At 48.9% G+C, this 18,939-nt stretch overlaps 4 protein-coding genes across 4 annotated transcripts; 2 read left to right on the top strand and 2 right to left on the bottom strand.

Annotated features, from left to right (window-relative positions):
• Positions 1-191: 191 nt before the first annotated feature.
• On the top strand, positions 192-498 carry CH63R_14473 (uncharacterized protein; the record flags this gene model as incomplete). Its single annotated transcript, XM_018309447.1, has 2 exons — positions 192-318; positions 371-498. 2 exons carry the CDS (start codon positions 192-194, stop codon positions 496-498), a joined length of 255 nt encoding a protein of 84 aa, XP_018150690.1.
• A 1,552-nt stretch (positions 499-2,050) lies between these two features.
• On the bottom strand, positions 2,051-6,278 carry CH63R_14472 (Peptidase C14; the record flags this gene model as incomplete). Its single annotated transcript, XM_018309446.1, has 3 exons — positions 2,051-2,484; positions 4,643-5,360; positions 5,421-6,278. The coding sequence occupies 3 exons, from the start codon at positions 6,276-6,278 to the stop codon at positions 2,051-2,053; spliced, it is 2,010 nt and encodes a 669-aa protein (XP_018150689.1).
• A 1,406-nt stretch (positions 6,279-7,684) lies between these two features.
• CH63R_14471 (Peptidase C14) lies at positions 7,685-11,087 on the top strand (the record flags this gene model as incomplete). Its single annotated transcript, XM_018309445.1, has 4 exons — positions 7,685-7,857; positions 7,915-8,185; positions 8,232-8,615; positions 8,664-11,087. The coding sequence occupies 4 exons, from the start codon at positions 7,685-7,687 to the stop codon at positions 11,085-11,087; spliced, it is 3,252 nt and encodes a 1,083-aa protein (XP_018150688.1).
• Positions 11,088-17,353: 6,266 nt separating this feature from the next.
• CH63R_14470 (uncharacterized protein) lies at positions 17,354-18,229 on the bottom strand (the record flags this gene model as incomplete). Its single annotated transcript, XM_018309444.1, has 1 exon — positions 17,354-18,229. The coding sequence occupies one exon, from the start codon at positions 18,227-18,229 to the stop codon at positions 17,354-17,356; it is 876 nt and encodes a 291-aa protein (XP_018150687.1).
• Between the last annotated feature and the right edge of the window lie 710 nt (positions 18,230-18,939).

Raw genomic sequence — 18,939 nt, 5'->3', positions numbered from 1 at the left:
AGTAGCGCATTTCGAGGGCTATCGCTTCTCGCAATCGAACTCCGAGCAGACCGTCGTCGACGACTCACGCAATCGCGTTCAACACAGTCGCACCGGGTACTTTAGCGGAGCAGGCTGGCAGCGAGGATTCCGTGCAGAGGGCAAGCAGCGAAGGTCAAAAAAACGTCGGATCTGAAGACAGCTCGTTTACAATGCCCTGCGACAGCGCAAGCTTCGTTAACGGTAGCGGCGTTGTTATGTCCGACACTGATGACGCACAGGCCACAGGCAGTGAGAAAGATGGTCGCGGCAGGAGAACAAGCACAGGATCGCGACACGGTCCTCAACAAAGAGTGTGACGACACATCCAACGCTTGCAAACAGGCGCTAGATGATCAAACTGGGAACCTCGACGACTTGGAGGCGTGGGTGAAGAACGCCATGAAGGCAATGAACGCTGCCCTCAAGACAAGGATGGATGTAATCGAGCATGACATTCTGAAGACAGAACAACGTTGAATGACTGTCAATGTCTTGCATGCCGCGTTCATGACAAACATTCGTGGCTGGGCGTGGCTCGGTTGCTGGCGGCGAGACCTCGGGGCGGGTAATCCTCGGACCTGGTGCAAACAATGTCTTGTCTCGCTGCTCCATCAAGCACTGGCAACCGTCAATTTTCGGTCCTATTGGACACAAGCGCGGCGCGGTGAAATGATAAAACCATGGCCGGCGGCTTAAGAAGACACGAGTCGTGCCTTCATCCACCTGGCAGGGTGGTGCAGCCTGGGCCCAAGACAAATAAATCAAGCTGGGCAGAACGTTGCACGTTGGGGCAGATGGGGAATCCTCGGACCTGTTGGCCGACTAGTTGCAAATGCAACCTGATTTGTGGACCTCTTCTCATCTTGCCGGTTGCACGTCGTTCCTGGAGCCGTTAGCTGGTCCATGAATCTTGACGAGTCCCATTTCCTTATGACATAATTCGACTCCAACCGACACAACAGCACAGGCTGCACAGCCTTCACCGCGCTTAGGCGAGATCGATAAGGATGGAAAACGAGCCTGCGGTGTCAACAGTACGTAGCAGGACACTTGATTGGGATGGGGAAGACATCCACCATAACCCTAAGCAAATGTCACCACTGTTGCCTCCTTCTGTTTTTTGAACCCACGGCGAATACAGGGCAGAGCGCTGGAGTAGCCTACCTGTACGTCCATTCCCACACCCGTGCACTCAAACAAGCAGCAGGCCACGGGGGGACCCGCCTTGAGGTATCTGAGCAACGTATCCACCAAAGTGCTCAGGTACCTGCAGGGGTATTGCACACTACGACGGCAACCCCACCCCAGGTACACGATAGCTCGACTCGCGAATGCAGCGCATCTTTCTCTGGTGGACAGACGCGTCCCAGACATGACTAATTAAAGCAAAGACATCAAGAGTCGCTCTCGGCTGGTACTGCCCTCCAGTGGTACAAAGTGCCCTCGGGACGGTCGTCTGCCAGTGTCGCCCTTTTGCCAGTGTAAAACTCACCTCCGATCCCTCGTGCTCCTCCTGCCAGGTCCTTGTAGGCAAGGAGGTCAGGCTGTTGATCCTGGATGGACATGGGAGTCACACAACGACTGGATTTATGTGGTTATGCTATATAAACAACATCCATATATTGTTCTTGCCGCCACACACATCCCATATTGTCAGGGCCAAATGGCCGGACCGCTATCATAAGGCGGTGGAATTGGGGATGGGCAACACACGGTACAGGTAGGGGTCACCGGAGGGTCACTGGGGGAGCACTAGCGCCCCAACAAAAGGGCCCGGAGGAGCATTTGGCCGAGAAGGGGAGGGTCAGGTAGAAAAGGCGAAGCACTCTGCCTACTTACATAGGGGAGGCAGGTCGAAATAACACAACCAACTGACCCCTACCTGCCCGTCAGCGACTCTGCCACTCTGTGCGAACCCAGCCTGTGACACTGGTGAATAATACAAGGCGGTCAGCATCGAAGAGTTTAGCACTGTCAGCAACGATTCTTTCCACCCCTTTCGCTTGGTCTTAATGTTGCATGCTGCAGGTCATAGAACCAAGGCCCTTTCCTCTTGTACCTCAGCCTGTCGGTGAAACTTAGCCACCGCATATCGGAGGATCAGGATATGTACCACACATATTCGGTACAACCTCGATATCTCATGATTCCTGTGATGCTCTTGATGCGAATCCCATAAGTCATCACTACTGCTGGGCGCTGGCTGCTTCTCCTCGACAAATGCGTCTATGGCCTTTGCCGTGGACGCGAACGACGCCAGAATCTCCTTCTCCCCTTGGCTGATTGTGCACAGCACCGAAGGTACCGGCCGTCGAGAGATGAGACGAACAGCCTCACGGTAGCTGGCAAACTCCTCTTTTCTCCTCCTCAATCCCTCTCGGTGAAGCCTCTCGGTGTCGACGGCGGCGTGTAGGTGCATCTCGTGCGACGCGTGGATTCTAGAAACGATGGCAGCGAGAGCGCCTTGTCTGGTGTGATGAGCGTCGTTTTGCAACATGCGCCGCACATCACCGTGCTGGAAATAAGTCGGTCGTATGAGTTTTTCCAAGTCGTTGTACCGGGTACGATGCTCAAGAATCCACTTGGCTAACGCAAAGCAGCTGGGCCTGTTTACTAGGGGTAAGTCAACATACCCACATCTGGCCCCCCCCCACATCTGGCCCCCCCAAAAATGCCTCATCACCATCACCAGCCTCCTATTTTCACCAACTTCACCACATCACAACATTTACAGTTTTTAACCAAATGACTTCATTTTTTCTACATAACCTTTTATAGTCCTTATGGGCAAATACACCGAGTATGAGGTCAAACAGGCCTTAGATGCCGTCGCCAATGGCCAGTCTATTCACAAGGCATCATCTGAATGGGGGATCCCAAGGTCAACACTTCGTCATCGACTCCAAGGTGTCCAAGCAAGGACAGCTGCCTTCTGTGACCTCCAGAGGTTATCCCCAGATCAGGAGGCTAAGCTGGCTGAATAGGTGCGAATCCAGCATGCCCTTGGCCTTGCCCCAACTCATCAACAAGTGAGGGTATTCGCAGGAAGGATCCTTCATGCTATAGGGGACACAGAGCCTATAGGAAAGGGATGGATCCAAGCCTTCTTGAAGAGAAATCCATCAGTCAAGGTGCAGAGAAGTCGCCCTATAGATTCAAGACGTATTAATGGGGCATCTACTGAGGTCATCAGGGACTGGTTCAAACTCCTCGCCATACCAGAGATCAAGGGCATTAAACCAGCCAATAGATACAACATGGATGAGACTGGTATCCTTGAGGGCCAAGGATCTAATGGGCTAGTGCTAGGCATGTCTGAGACGAAGTCTGTCCGCAAGAAACAGCCTGGATCAAGGGCATGGGTATCCATCATCGAATGCATCTCTGCCCTGGGCCATGCCCTTGATCCCCTCATCATATATAAGGGCAAGACAGTCCAGCAGCAGTGGTTTCCTCTAGACCTTGGCCCTTATAAAGGATGGCAGTTCACTGCAACAGAGAATGGATGGACTACAGACGACACTGCAGTTGAATGGCTGCAGAAGGTCTTCATCCCTCAGACTGTCTCCCAGGGCAAGGAGGGCAAGGAGGAGGCCAGACTGCTTGTTGTTGATGGCCATGGGAGTCACACAACGACGGAATTTATGTGGCTCTGCTATATTAATAACATCCACCTATTGTTCTTGCCACCACACACCTCCCATGTCCTCCAGCCACTTGACCAGTCAGTCTTCAGCCCTGTAAAGGCAGCCTATAGGAAGGAGCTTGGATACCTCAGTCAGTGGAATGACTCTACTATTGTAGGCAAGAGGAACTTTATAGGCTGTTATCAGAAGGCTCGTCTGGCAGGCCTGACAATGCAGAACATCAAGAGTGGATGGAAATGGACTGGACTATGGCCTGTCTCTATGGCGAAGCCTCTTATGAGCTCATTACTGCTCCCATCAACACCAGGGCCATTAGATCAGGCCTGCAAAGGGCAGTCTGGAGGCAAGGAAGCTGAGGGATGGGCATCTGCGTCATCTGCAGTGGTGTGGTCGACGCCAAGGAAGATGAAGGATCTGGCTGGCCAACTGAAGCTATTCACAGAGCTGGATAATGACGCCAGTACTCAACGCCTCCTTTTCATGAAGGTGAAAAAAGGGTTCAGTGAAAAGGCATATGAGCTGGCAACTGCCCAGCACAAGCTGGAGCTTCTGCAGGCCCAAGTGGCCAATACTGCAGTGAGGAAAAGGAAGGCAGTCCAGCTGGATCCTAACACTAAGTTTGCCACTATCTCAGACGTGCAGAAGGCGCAGGTTGAGGCTGGTGAAAAAGAGGATACTGCAGGTGAATCCAGCGAGTCTGATTTACCTAGTGAAGCTGAAGACTGTATTGTAGTGGCATCTAGAAGAGGGCAGTAATTAAGTGAAAATGGTGGTGATGTTGGAGATGGCTTCATTTTTGGGGGGGCCAGATGTGGGGGGGGGCCAGATGTGGGTATGTTGACTTACTGCATGTGGTCGCGACGTAAGAATAATGTTGTGCTGGTTAAGCAGCTCTTTGAGGAATCGGAACATGTCGTCCCTAAGATCGCTCGATATTTCGTCCAGGCCGTCGAGGATGAACAGCGTCTTCTCACTATAGGTTTCTTTCCACAACGCGTCGATGAGATCCGTAGCTTCTGGGGTAGAGAAATATTCATGGCGGAAAAGATCCCCCATGTTGTATCCAGGGACGTTGGTGCGTGCTTCCCGCTTCAAATTCCGCAGTGGAATCCAGAGCAAGCGATCGAACTTGTCGTGCCACAAGGTTCCATGTGTGAAGTCGTAAACGATCTTCTTGCACAAGGTAGTCTTTCCTACTCCTGCGCGTCCTCGAATCAGTATTCTCTGTGGCGGTTTGACGTGGCCGTCAGGCATCTTCCGTGGGTCGAAGAGCGCTTCTAGCTTGACCTGGATATCTTTGTGGGGCGTCTCGATCTTCAGTCGGTCAGACAGGGAGAATGGTGAGGACCGTAGCGCTGGCTCTTCAGATCTGCGCTCCGAGCTGTCTGCCCGTTGCAGCTCCACAAGCGCAAGATTGATATAGCATTGGTCCATTCGCAAAGGATCCCCGGAAAGCCGCTCAATCTTGAGCTTCTGCTCGGTATAGTGCTCGTTGCGTATCCAGGCGTCTGCTCTTTCGAGTGGTGTCCCTTTCCGGATCTCCTCAAGACAGTGGCGAATCTGGTCCACCACTAGCTTGTAGTCTGGATCTGAGTCCTTGGGCCCGCGAAACTTGTTCATTCGTACGTGGTTTCGCTCCAGTGGGAGTGGGTGCTGCACGGTGGGGAGAGTCGCAGACCGTTTATTGACCAGCTAACAAGCATTAGCACGGAAGTTACTATACCTGTGAGAATAAGGAGGCAAAGGTCTTACCTGCGTCTTTTCAGAGGGAAATAAGAAGGATAGTAATGGGACTTTGCGAGATAGATCTGTAAACCCATTTTCATAGAAGGTGTGGACTTTGTAGGCCTTCTTTTGATAAAGTGCAGTGAAGCGACGCACGAGCTCGTCGAGATCAAAATGGTCCCCGTTCACCCAGTCAAGTAACTGGGTAACCCCTTGGCCTCGAAATGAAGCCCATGTCCTCAGACCCGGTTCAGCCCACCCTGCCACCTTCTCGAACGATGTGCCGCTAAATGGTGTAGCAAGGAAGATAACGCCACAAGTGGCTTCCTGAACGGGGAGATATTTATCATAAGCCATCTCTAGTGCCTTCATCAGGACGATGCCTCCGAGACACGAGGCGATGAAGAGAATTGGTCGGTTCCTTAGTTGCTTATCCGTTGGCTGTGGTCGTCCAAGAATGCCCTCAAGTAAGAGTCGAGCAAGTTCGTCGATCCTGTTCTCCTCCACATTCGGGTCCCGGAATAGGTCTGCAGGCCAGTCGCACGTGAAGATGCGAGCGTGTGGGACTTCATGCGGCAGCATGCCCTCGTCAGCCAGCCAGTTCACCGTAGGCTTGCCTTTGCTTCTATCTTCCCAAGTCTCTGGCGAGTTCGTGTCCAGGCCATGGACAGCAATGATGTCGATGTCGGTTTCCACATTGCTATTAGTAGGATAGACCTGGCACACGCGAACACCACGACTTGCACGATCGGCTGGAAGGCGCGTTTGAGCAGACGGTGGCTTTCGATTGCACCGTAGAGTAGATCGGTTTCGTGCGAGTATGGTGCGAAGCAAGAGATAGAACACTACTGTCGCTGTGGTGAGGGAAAGTGCTTGGGCGAGCATGGTCGGTCCTATCGTAGCGCGGGCGGCTGGGTGGTAATCCTGCTGGTGGTGATGCCTTGCGCGTGGACAGCCTTGTGATCGTATGAATACGACATCTGCTTGACTTGCGGATTGGCGTAATTTAGGATGATAGGTTTGAAAGAATGCAACTTTCTGATTCTCCTTGGGATGGAAGCGAAAAGGTGTTTTCAGAGGCGGGCGGCTATGGACCGTCGCGGGGCCATGCGCGGAACGAATGCACCATAGAACGGTCCTCCTATAATCAAAATCGGGAGGGGCTCCGCTGCCTCTTGTTGATTAGATCAGCCGAAATTTCGGTCGAGAGACGAAGGATGCTAAGGGCGCCTATGTAATTGGCAAGACCCGAGGGTGGTCAGCAATGCGGGCCCGCCTGTACTTTTCGGTCAGCACTAGGTCTCTCTAACCATCTGCAGTAGTTGCAGGCAACGCAGTCTATTCACCACCGGTTCTTCCAAGCCCATCCTCCTAAGAGTTCTGGTCCTGTCTCTTGGCCCTTCCAATCTAAACATCCCATGTCCTTCGGGACTGCAGCCCGAAAGTGCTTACTCTCGCACCGGTTAGATAAACCTAACCAACACGTCGCTACGGAGCGTTGGTCCCCCCCTGACCCAGCGCAATGCGCCTCAAGGGCGTCTCGTCTATCTTCCACCGCAATTGGCCTCCGGCACGTCGTCAATGTACTTGTACCTAAAACCGCGGGAGGCAGGCTGGGACGCACGAGTCATACACCAATCTGTCAATAATTGTCATCATGGTGCGCGGGCGGCATATGCGGGAGGCCGTCCAAGTTGGGCAACCACAGCGGCGCAACCGCTGAACAGCACTAACCGTCACTATCACATCACGCATAAGAGCGTGCAGATTGCGTGCATAGTAACTACGACAAGCTACCCAATTACTGGAGAGAATTAGAGAGGCTAAGTGCTGACTGAAAAGCACAGGCAGCTCGCGCACGTGCCCATCACCTTGTCGAATCACCAAAAGAGCATGCCGTCCATCCTGAGTCCTTGCCAATTATATAGGCGCCCATGGCACCGGTTGTGGACCAATCGCACCCCCAACCCAATTCTGCAGGCAAGATGCAGCCGTCTTATCGCTGCGTTGCGTGGCATTCTCGTTCCCAGCTTGATGCACAAAGCCACGTGGTTTAGCTTGGCTTGGCCGTTATCACCAGCTTTGGTTGAATGCAGGCTGTGCTTGTGGTACGCACAGAGCAGCGGCAATAGTCCTAAGGAAACTGGGACGGCCCTAATCCTTCGTTCATCTGACATGCTGCTTACCGCTTTTCTGCTCGATGCCGTCGGCCTCAGTTACTTACATACTCCAAGAACCACTTCTATGGGCTTCAACCATCCTCTAAAGATCCTTTTTGCGTTGGGCACAAAATGGTTTCTTCTTATGGCACTGCCTCTATAATCCGAGGGGCTTTCTGGACCGCCGGCGTTGCCGTCGTGCTTGTTACTTTGTACCCTGTTGCCATCAAAGTACAACGTCGTAGACAAAGCTTGCGCCCAGATGGAATCAAGGTTGTTCACAATCCGTCAAACGCCAATTTTGAGTGAGAAGGATCCGCGTCCTTAACATGTGGTTTTCACACCGCTGACGCTCTCCACAGAATTGTTGCTGTCCATGGCCTAGGTGCGCATCCCGAGCACACCTGGGAGGGCAAATCCACTAGCCAGGACCATACAAAGTTTCACCTACTCCGAGATTTACTACCACCCGACTTCCCAACCGCTAGAATCCTGAGCTTTGCTTACAACTCCGACTGGCTAGTCGATGCGCCCGAGAAGACAGCTCAACAAATCGGTCAAGAGCTGGTGAATGGACTTGCGGCCCACCGAGGCAAAGAAAAACAAGTAGGAAGTGTGTGCCCTCCACCAAACGTCGCTGACACCTGCAGCGCCTTCCCATCATCTTCATAGGGCACAGCTTCGGCGGCATTGTTATAAAGGAGGTACGGCCCCTGCGCTTTATCAGGCTTTCCAGCATCTAATGTCTTTACTCAAGGCTCTTTGTGTCGCCCAACCGCATATGACAATCCGCGATGACACATGCGGCATCGTTTTTCTTGGCACTCCACATCAGGGCTCGTCACTGTCAACTGCAGGAGCTCTCGTGGCCAAGTTGACTGGGTTCCTCGGCTCCAACACTACGCTGCTTCTCGCGCTGCGAAGCCGTGGAAGCCAGCTTTTAATTCTGGAACGTCGGTTTCGGCGTCTCGTCAGCGACCAGAAACGAGACTTTATATCGAAGATCATATCATTTTGTGAGACAAAGCCTACATTCGTGCTTGGATGGTTATCTGTCGGCCTCGTACGTACGGCCCCTAAGCTTTTAAGTTATCTTCTGACCATGGCTCAGGTTGTTGATCAATCCTCGGCCATGGGCTACGCAGCAAAGCCTATCGACGTAGACACCGACCATTCTGGGTTAAACAAGTTCAGCAATCATGAAGACCCTGGGTATCGTGCGATCAAAAAGGCCATAGAGGAGCTCAGAGAACCATCTCTCATCGAGCAAGCTGATGCCTACATACGCAACGAGCACTATACCGAGCAGAAGCTCAAGATTGAGCGGCTCTCAGGGGATCCCTTACGAATGGATCAATGCTATATCAATCTTGCGCTTGTGGAGCTGCAACGGGTAGACAGCTCGGAGCGCAGATCTGAAGAGCCAGGGCTATGGTCTTCACCATTCTCCCTGTCTGATCGGCTGAAGGTAGAAACTCCGCACGAGGACCTTCAGGTAAAGCAAGCGAAGCTCTTCGCGTCACGCAAACTGCAAGACGGCCGCACAAAAGAGCCGAGAAGAATACTGATTCGAGGCCGCGCTGGAGTTGGGAAGACCACCCTATGTAAGAAGATTGTCCACAGCTACGTCCACGAAAGCATGTGGCGAGGCTTGTTTAGTCGCGTGGTCTGGATACGACTGCGCGAACTAAAGGGTTTGTCTGACAAGGAATATAATATCGGCGGAATATTCAGGCATATCTTCTTTCAGCAATACGCAGGCGACAATTGTCTCCACAATAAATTGTCAACCCATATAGAGAACACGAAATCACAAGACACCCTCTTTCTTCTGGACGGTCTGGACGAAGTCACTGAAATTGTCATGGAGCATAAACACAATAAGTCTCATTCAGGGCACGAGTTCCTTATAGGACTGTTGAACAGACCCAACTTCATCATCACGACTCGGCCTCATACCGCACTCCCCTCTCAATTTCAACGGCCTGATATCGAGCTGGACACCATCGGTTTCTACCCAGACCAAATACAGAAATATATCGAAACAGTCATGAAGGAAAGTCCCACGAATGCTAAGGCTATCCAGTCGTACCTTCAGAAGAATCGCTTTATGCAGAGCCTCGTCCGAATTCCGATTCAGCTGGACGCACTCTGCTACACATGGAACCCCAACTCCAAGGCTATCCGGGAGACAATGACTGCCGTCTACGAAGACATCACACAGCAGCTGTGGAGCAAGGACATTGAGAGACTCGAAAAGTCATCAATGGTCGGAACTAGGAATCCGGCGGAAACAAAGAATGCCGTCTTAGGCGAAATCGGGATTCTTGAATACATGGCCTTCAGTGGGATGTGCAGCAACATCATCGAGTTCCAGCCGGTTCATCGCAATGCTCTATACCAGCATATCAAGCAGCATAATCCTAAGTGGACTCTCGATGAGACATTTGGACGTATGTCATTCCTACGAACATCCGACCCTTCGGCGCAACATTCTAACCAGAGTTACCACTTCATACATCTCACCTTCCACGAGTTCTTTGCAGCAAAGTATTTTGTACAGAGGTGGAAGGATGGCAACAACCTCAAATACATGGACTTCAGCCTCAGAGAGGACGGATGTTCAAAAAACATTTCTCCCATCACTTTCCTTCAACAACACAAGTATAGCGCACGTTACGACATCTTCTGGCGCTTCGTTGCCGGACTATTGAATTACGAAGGGAAAGACGAGTCAACTAGCTTCTTCAAGGCAGTCGAGAGAAAGCCGGTCGACCTCCTGGGGCCCACGCACCAGCGGCTGGTCATGCATTGCTTAAGCGAGGCTGTTTCCTTGCCAGACGGGATGCGGGCGAATAGGGAGAGACGACTGAAGGAATGGGTTCTATTCGAAAGCGACTTCACGAGATCATCAAAGTTCACGAGAGAGTCAGAGCTTCCAGACGGAGTCCTGCAAGGTGCCTTATCCGCTTCTCAAAACAAACGCACCATTTTGGACAGCCTGCGAAACTCTGGGAGATATATGTCAAAAACAACCATGATGGCCCTTGTGGAACTTTTGAAGGACGAAGACAGACGCGTACGATGGTCCGCCGCTGAAGCTCTAGGCAAGCAGTCGACCCTTTCAGAGACGACGATGACTGCCATTGTGGAACTCTTCAAGCATAAGAACAGCGACGTACGATCTTCCGCCGCTTCAGCTCTAGGCACCCAATCCAACTTGATGGACAAGGTCCTGAACGCCTTAGGCCTAGTAATCCGATCCGAATCACAAGGCGATACCCAAGCTTCTGGTTTTCGCTATCCTCAACATATAGCACCTCTTTATGAGAGTTTTCTATGGCGAAGTTTTCAGGAACAATTCAGTTTGTTCATCGCCGATACCCTCTGTATAGTTAACCAACCGTCCGGACTCCGAACTGCTAGTCTCAGAGACAGCAGTCAGGTGCAGACTGCTGTTCAGAATGGACGATGTCACTTGGGGAATCTTGATGGTTACAAACTATGGGACACTTTTGAGAGAGAAGATGCCTAACAACTACTTCAAATTTGATTACAATGGTCTCCTACTACAGAAGGTGTTTAAAGCAGGAGAGTATTGGAGTTTTCGAAAAAAACGTAAGGCTAAAACAAGTGTATGGGCTTCAATCCGCTATATTCTTATTTGCGAAATTTCAGGACGTTTTACCATTTCCTATTTGCCATGTGCATTCTTTGCCGGACACCATTATGTCCGCGGTACGATCCAATCCAGGTATGAAGACGACGAGTGGATTAACTCAACCACCCCTTATTTGAACCACCCCTGCATTTGAACCACCTTATCCACCCCATCAACACCACCTATGCCACTATTCCTACTAATTATTCCTTAACCCTACCACCTACCTAGACGCAGTTTTCTGGCTTACTAGGTAATTCTGACCTGTTGGATTCATTTGCATCATCCTCCCTTTCACCTGCTTCAATTTGAGCCCTCTGGATGTCCCCTTTGTTAGCAAACTTAGTGTTGGGATCTAGCTGGACCTTCTTTCTCCTACCCTGTTGTTGGCTGTTGATTTGAGCCTGCAATGACTGGATCTGATGCTCTAGAAAGGCTAGTCTATAAGCCTGTTGACCCCAGCCCTTCTAGACCTTTTGGAATAGATGCCTTTGGGTATATATGTTCTGGGACTGCTGCCTTAGCTGACTGAACAGTTGAAATTGGTGCTGGAGGTTAGCAGACTTTTGTGGAGTTGACTAAGGCACTTTAGAAGCAGCAGATTTCTAGTTCTGACTGCTGCGCTGACTGCTTGCTGGTTGACTAGAGGATCCCTGCCTGTCTGGTATATCCCTAGATATGAAGGAGTTGGATAGAGGCTGTGATAGACTAATAGGCTATAGTCTAGTGTATTCCCAGCTACTCTTGATGATCTATACAGTTAGGGTATCTCTCCTTAACCTTCTATAATAGTCTAGGAAGATCCTTTTGCTAGTAATAGTTGAATTGTTCTATAGGTTAAGGTATCTAAGGTACTTCCTATAGGCAGCCTTTAGAGGTTGAAAGACTGACTGATCTAGAGGTTGAAGGATATGAGATAGATGTGCTGGCAGGAAGAGGAGATAGATTTTATGCTGTATACACTGCTATATGAAGTCTGTAGTAGTATAGCTGTGATGTCTATCTATAACTAGCAGTCTGACCTTATTAGGCTGACTAGGGGTAGTCTAGGGGACAAAGACCTTTTTTAGCTATTAAGGGTAGTGGTATTAGTTGTCTAGCTATTATCTATAACGTAGTTCACAAGTGAGTGAGCCACACAAGTGAGTGAGCCACACAAGTGAGTGAGCCACTTTTCTACTACCCGTACAACAATGTGTAAGAGAAATCAACCACAACGCCTTAAATTAATTTAAACTATTTAGAAACCTCTTCTTCCGAGGTAGATTCAACTTTTTGACACGTGCGAGCATTATGGCCAGTCTCTCCACAGATGCCACATCGTCGTGCGCGCGTTTCTGTCCTTCTCGCACGACTACTACTCTGACCTGTTTCTACCTGCAACTGCTCTGTTACATCAATTTGAGACTTTATATCCTTTGCCTGATTGATTGTAAGTGTTCCGCCTTTCTGAAGCTGTTTTTTTTTTCGTACGGCGACGGCGGCTCATACGCTCATTTGCCTCTTGATACTCAGTCATTTGTGCCTGCAATAAAACCTGGTTGTGTGCAACCACCATGATTCCTTTCTTCAGCTGCTGCATATACCCAATAATTGACGTTGGGGAGCTATTCTGGTGTCGTACAATGCGATTTGTAATAAAATCAGAATGTGAATCGAATTCAATTGGGTTGTTTGGTGTCTTTGGGACCCAAGCTGGTGGTAAGCCAGCAGAAGAACCTGGAGGTGTTGGCGTATGAAGCTTCACATCTAGCTGTGAAATTACATATTCTGGATCGTACGGAACAAGGCCAGTTGCTCTAAAGCCTGCTTGAATGTTTGATGTTGTCATTGCCTTGTCGTACGCCTTATAAAAGGCTGGGAGGAAGTCTTCCTTTGCAATATGCGTAATGTGCACCCGCATAAGGACCTCAATTTCTTGGCTGTACGCCCGTTTTAAGGGACTAAAGCACCCAACATCAAGAGGCTGGAGCTTGTGCGATGAATGAGGAGGCATACAGAGTGTAATAATCCTCTGCTCCTTGCAGTATAGCTCAAAATCGACAGAATGGTGGCTTTCGTGGCCATCAAGGATGAGGAGGCGGTAAGCACCCTTCGTACGACTCCTTGTATGGAAATCAAAGTGCTGTACCCATTCTAGGCCTTTCTCATTTGTCTTCCAACCATTTTCTGTAAGTGTAATTACCCAGTCGGGTGGGAGGGGGCTGTCGCACGTCCAGGAGTCAAGATGGACCTTGCCTGCAAAGATGATGTACGGCGGGATAGAATAGCCGCACGACCCAATGCCCTGGATTACTGTAACCCATTCCTGATTCCCTTGTTGTGCTCCTCTTGGCTTGCCACGTCGTTCAGAGGCTGTAACAACCATTTCAGAGGACATCTTGCCCATCGCAAACCCAGTCTCATCAAAGTTATAGATATCGGTATCGTCTATCCCGTACTTCGCAATTGTGTTTCGTACGAGGGAAAACCACGCGCGATACGCGTCCGGATCTTCGCAGAGGACTCTCTGATAGTCGATTCTTCGATTAAAACGCGTTCGGAGCTCAGGTCGTCGTCGTACGAAGTTTGAGGCCCAGTTCGTTCCGACGCGTCGCGCGCCACGGTCGCGAAGCAGTCGATCGGCCATTTCTCGAACAGCACTCAAGCGTGGCGAAAATGCTCGCGAATCCAGGTCAATGATGTATCGTACAATAGTCTCCTCTTCGTACGAGGTCAAATTCTGGCAGGGTGGTCGGATATCGCGTCTAGCAGGTTGGCCATGGTATCGTCGTTGGAGGGTTGCACGAGATACATTGTAGTGAGATGCAGCCTTTCGCACGCTTAATTTTGGGTCGGATTTAAGCGCATTTAGCGCTAGGACTAAATCGCTTTCATTTGAATGTTGTACCATGGTTGTAGGTGGAGAAAAATAAAGGGAAAGGTAGGTTGTGCGAAATTCTAGAAAAGTGGCTCACTCACTTGTGTGGCTCACTCACTTGTGAACTACGTTAGCTGTAAACTGCTATCTAGTATATCTAGAGAGGTCTAGAGGAAACTACTGCTGCTAGACTGTCTTACCTTATAAATAATAAGGGGTAGCAGAGACTACCCCTTAGTAGAGATACATTTGATAAGGGACACCTAGACTTAAGATCTAGGCTGTTTTCTCCAGATATACTTAGCTTCTGAGGAGTTTAGGACGAGCCTATTACTCCCTTTGCCCTCTTGATACCAGTCTTATCTATATTCTACCTGTTGGATGGTTTGATGCCCTTGACTGCTGGCAGATCTAGATAATAGAACTATTCCTAGATTATATTAGCCTTAGCCCTATTAATATGTCTAGCTGTTGAATGGACTTTGTACGTGCACGCAGGTACTGAAAATGTAGGGTGAACCAAAGATTGAATATCTGTGACTGTCCTTTCTAAGTACAGAATTGGGGACGTACGAGACAGATGTACTGTCTCGTCCGGCCTTGAGTCATTCGGGCCGAGCTAAGTGATGATTCCCCTGTGTATGAGTGAGTGCTGCACAATCCAGTCTGTGCACTCTATTCCTGAGTCGTAGGTGTCGTACGGTCATGTGATCATGTTATTCCAACACTAGCAACTATTGCTCTGCTTCTCTAAGTGCTAACAGAGGGATTCCTGCATAGGAATCTAGTTACATACTTCCTCCTAAGTGGTTGAGGGTTTTCTAGAACACGTCTAGCTAGTTCTCTAAGCTGCTGGTGACTAGGACTAAAGCCTAGGGCAGCCTAAGTGTTGATCTACTGGCTGAGGAGATTTTCTTGGGTTTGAGAGAGCTTTTGCTAGCTAGCAAAGGTACTATCCCTTGATTGGGTTCCTTGGATCTGATGGCGAAGGGTTAGATAGGGGATTCCCTAGGTTAATGCTGTCCTACGGATGCTGCAACTATCTGCAACATCCTTAGGGGCCTGTTGGACTTTATATTTAGTATACTGCTTTATAATGTAGTAATAAAGCTATCCTGAAAAATGGTATTGTTTGGAGTAAAACAATAATTGTTGTGGTGATTTGGATTAGAGGGATCTTATAGGTATGGTGAGGGTGAAGGTGTAGATGATGTGGTTTGAATGGGGGTGTCTGAGTTATTGCTAAATGTGACTTGGCCGATTTCCCCCGGCTGACTTGGCCATAACGGATTCCAAGAGAATGAATTAGGTAGCATTTGGTTGGTCCCTTCTTGTAGAGCCTCATCTTATGTATGCAGATAAAATAGGGAGGCATTTTTTAGTGTACTTTTGTGAGTCTGCCGCCCTGTAGTTTGGAGGGAGAATAGAAGAGAAACCGGTCACCCTGTGTTGTGCATGTTTGAGGGCTGAAAGATTTGGTCTTGGCCCAGCGCTGAATATTTTGAGCGTATTGGCGGGCGTTTTCAGATAAGGGGTCATCCATACATGGCCTTGTTAGGATTACCAAGGACTCTTCCGGTGATGGGTGCCGAAGACCGCTCTAAGGGTAACGACAAGGCTCGCGACAGACACCCACCGCCCGCGCTGGTCGACAGAAGGTGCGTCACCATCCACCACCGCGGCAGCAAAAACATCACAACATCAATTCAATTCAAACTCCTCAGAGTCCTTATCGTCAGATATTTCTTCAAAAAACTAGCAAGTTTGTACATTATGTCCTAGTGCTTAACTTAGTCTATGTCTTTCTCGTTTGTTGTCCATCCGTTTTCAAACGTTGCGATAATCCAATCGGGCGGAAGAGATGTTTCTGCGTACCAGCTTGAGAAATGATATCAGCCGGCAACGATGACGTAAGGCAGGAGGCTATATCCTTGCGAGCTAATTGTTTGAATGACTGTAACCCATTCTCAATTACCAGGCCGAGCCATTTTTGTATTTGAATGCCTTTCAGCATTTGTAACAACTATGCTGGTTGCAACTATTGCACTTTGCAATTGTATTCTAAACTAGTAATATACAGCTACGAATAGCATCTAGGATTTCGCATTAGGCTCTCTTATAGTCGTACTTACAAAAAAACCGCATCCGCTACTATGGTTGTCCTTTGACGAAGTTTGAAGCCAAGTGCTTCCCAACTGGAGGTACATTGCGGTCAGTAAGCAGTCGATTAGCTAGCTATATCTTTAACACCAGTAATTCTTGGGTAAAAATATCCGGCGTCTAAGTAGAAAACGTAATCAACTACACTTTGCTCTTCTAGCAACGTCGGATTTCGCGAGTATGGCATCCAGTCACTTCGACAGGTAGAGCCCTTCAATCGTCGACTTGATGCTACTTGACTAACTGAGTAGGTTATAGCTGCAGTCCACGCACTAAGCTCTGGGTTGATTTTGATAGTTTAAAGGGCCAGCCGTAAGCTGGACTCATTGCTTCTGGATACCATGATGTGTTGTGAAAGAGAAGTGTTCATTCGAGGCGACGCATCATCGACGCAGTTTTGTGTCTCACTTGCTTGCCTGTCTCAATCGCTTGCGATTCACATTACCTACAGTACATCACCTACAAAGCAACTTATCTTGTTACTACGAGGGCTTATGTAGACTAAAATGGATTTAGTCCGAAAGTTGCTTGATTTATTTGTCATACTGCTGGTTTCTATCACTTACTCTGTGCCATCTACCGTTTGTGTTTATTTAGAGAGAGGAAAGGAAACCACTAAGGCGTAACAGTCTAAGGTATAAACAGTCTTTCTAGTATAATACTACATAATCCGACTGTTTGACACAACACCCTATTGATAGCCCGGTGATTAGCCTTGTTATCTTCATCTGCTCTGCTTTTAACATAAGTTACAACTATTACTTACTGATAAACACTTTTAGCAATCTAGGGTGTATTGTGAACAGTTGCGTAGAGGTTTGGAATCACTACTGGGCAACGAGAATTTCCGCCGTCCGTTAAACAAGGCTGGCTATTAGAGAACACTCTAAGCGGACTATTGTACAGGTGAAAGATAGTTGATATGCCTGCTATAGGAGTCTACACAGAAGCGAAGAGAAAATAGCCAGTTTTAAGCCGTAACGCGTTAGGAACCGTTCATGTTACTAGGTCGTCTTAATAAAAAAATCCCTAACCATACAAAATCCAAAGGGCCAAAGAGAGAAGCCTAATTAAAAACCAATTTTTTCTAGGTAATGCGAACTGGACCTTGCTCTTTCCACTATGCACCATCCAAGGCCCAATCCTTGGCTCTAGACGAGTACCTAAGACAGCTGACGTCTACGTAACCGCCATTTGAACGCTTGTCGCCACATTTCAGAAAGTTCTGAGTCATCACTGACAAACAAGTTATAGTTCGATCAAACACGGTAGGTTGAAGTCCATTTTGGACCGGCCAGATGTCACATTGGTTGATCCAATCAATTGAAAAGACGAAATGCTCATCTCCCACCTTTTTTTCCTTGTTACCGGTTCCAATTTGCCCCGGGTAAAAATTAGAGGCCCCATATTCGTCGCAAAATGCTCGAGCCTGCTTCTGGAACTCACCCGCGATGTTCGAGTTTCGATCTCTCTGCAAACTGCACCGTCTTTCAGAAACATACGCAGCAGCTGAGTGAGTGCTATGGGGTGTTGTGATCGACGCCTCCGTGGTTGTTGAATCTACCATGTGCTCTACAGTTGTCGGCGCGCTTTGTGATGTGTATTTCGTGACTTGTGAATTGCCAATAGTTTGGCTTAGGACTGTTGTCTGCTCCTCTGTTGCGAAGCTAGTATGAGGTTGAGCGTTAGTAGTCAAAAGTTTCGTAGCAGATTGAGACGAGGGGGATAGAAAGCGATGGCCGGACGTGGTATAGTAGTATCCCGACAGGGAGGTGATGTAAGGAATGCAATAGATGGATAGATAGTCGATCTTATTAACATCCGCCACGTCTTCATTGTGTTCCATAAACTGGCGTGCATCAATGTCAAGAGGGCGAAGCACTTTATCAAATGTATCACCCTGGTTAGGACGCCAAAGTGCAGCATCTTCAGCATTGCAACTGGCGACGACGTGTCCGTGGAAGGTAGCGAAAACGAAGACAAAAATGAACCACATCGAGTATGTTTTTAAACGGGGATCTCTGATTTCTTTTTGAGTAGTCCATTTATATTAGTTTAGGCAAGGGATCAGCAAGACATAGCTGTTGACAATAAAGTCAACTCTATCCTATGTCTTTGCGGTTTGTGCGATACCACGTTCCAAATGACACACCCTGACGTATCGAATCTTATAGAGACAATCCAGTCATACCATTCTACAACGATTGTGAGCCAGGAAGAACTAGTCGTAGTTGTCAACATTATTATAAATCGGAAATTCCCGTTGTGAAACTCAAAGCTTTTCTCTATTTCTTCAAAATAGCTAAACCTGTTTATGCGGCTTTGGTAGGCTTTAAGTCAGAGCACCCACTTCCTGGCCCCCCCCACTTCCTGGCCACCCCAAAATGAGGGTATTCCCACCAGCACCAGTATGTTCAATTAATTATTGACTTCGTCTAGATGCCACTACAATACAGCTTCCAGCTTCACTAGGGTTATCAGAGGCGCTGGATTCAGCTTCATCATCCTCTTTATCACCAGCCTCAATTTGCGCCTGCTGGATGTCCTTAATGTTGGCGAACTTAGTGTTTGGATCGATCTGGACTGCCCTTCTTTTCCTCACTGCAGTATTGTTGACTTGGGCCTGCAGAAGCTCCAGCTTATGCTGGGCAGTAGCCAGGTTATAGGACTGCTCACTGAAGCCTTTTTTCACCTTCATGAAAAGGA

Source organism: Colletotrichum higginsianum, chromosome 11, assembly GCF_001672515.1.
Source record: "Colletotrichum higginsianum IMI 349063 chromosome 11, whole genome shotgun sequence".
Taxonomy (NCBI): domain Eukaryota; kingdom Fungi; phylum Ascomycota; class Sordariomycetes; order Glomerellales; family Glomerellaceae; genus Colletotrichum; species Colletotrichum higginsianum.
The sequence above is the reverse complement of the archived record's forward strand: the minus strand, read 5'-3'. Positions and strand labels throughout refer to the sequence as shown.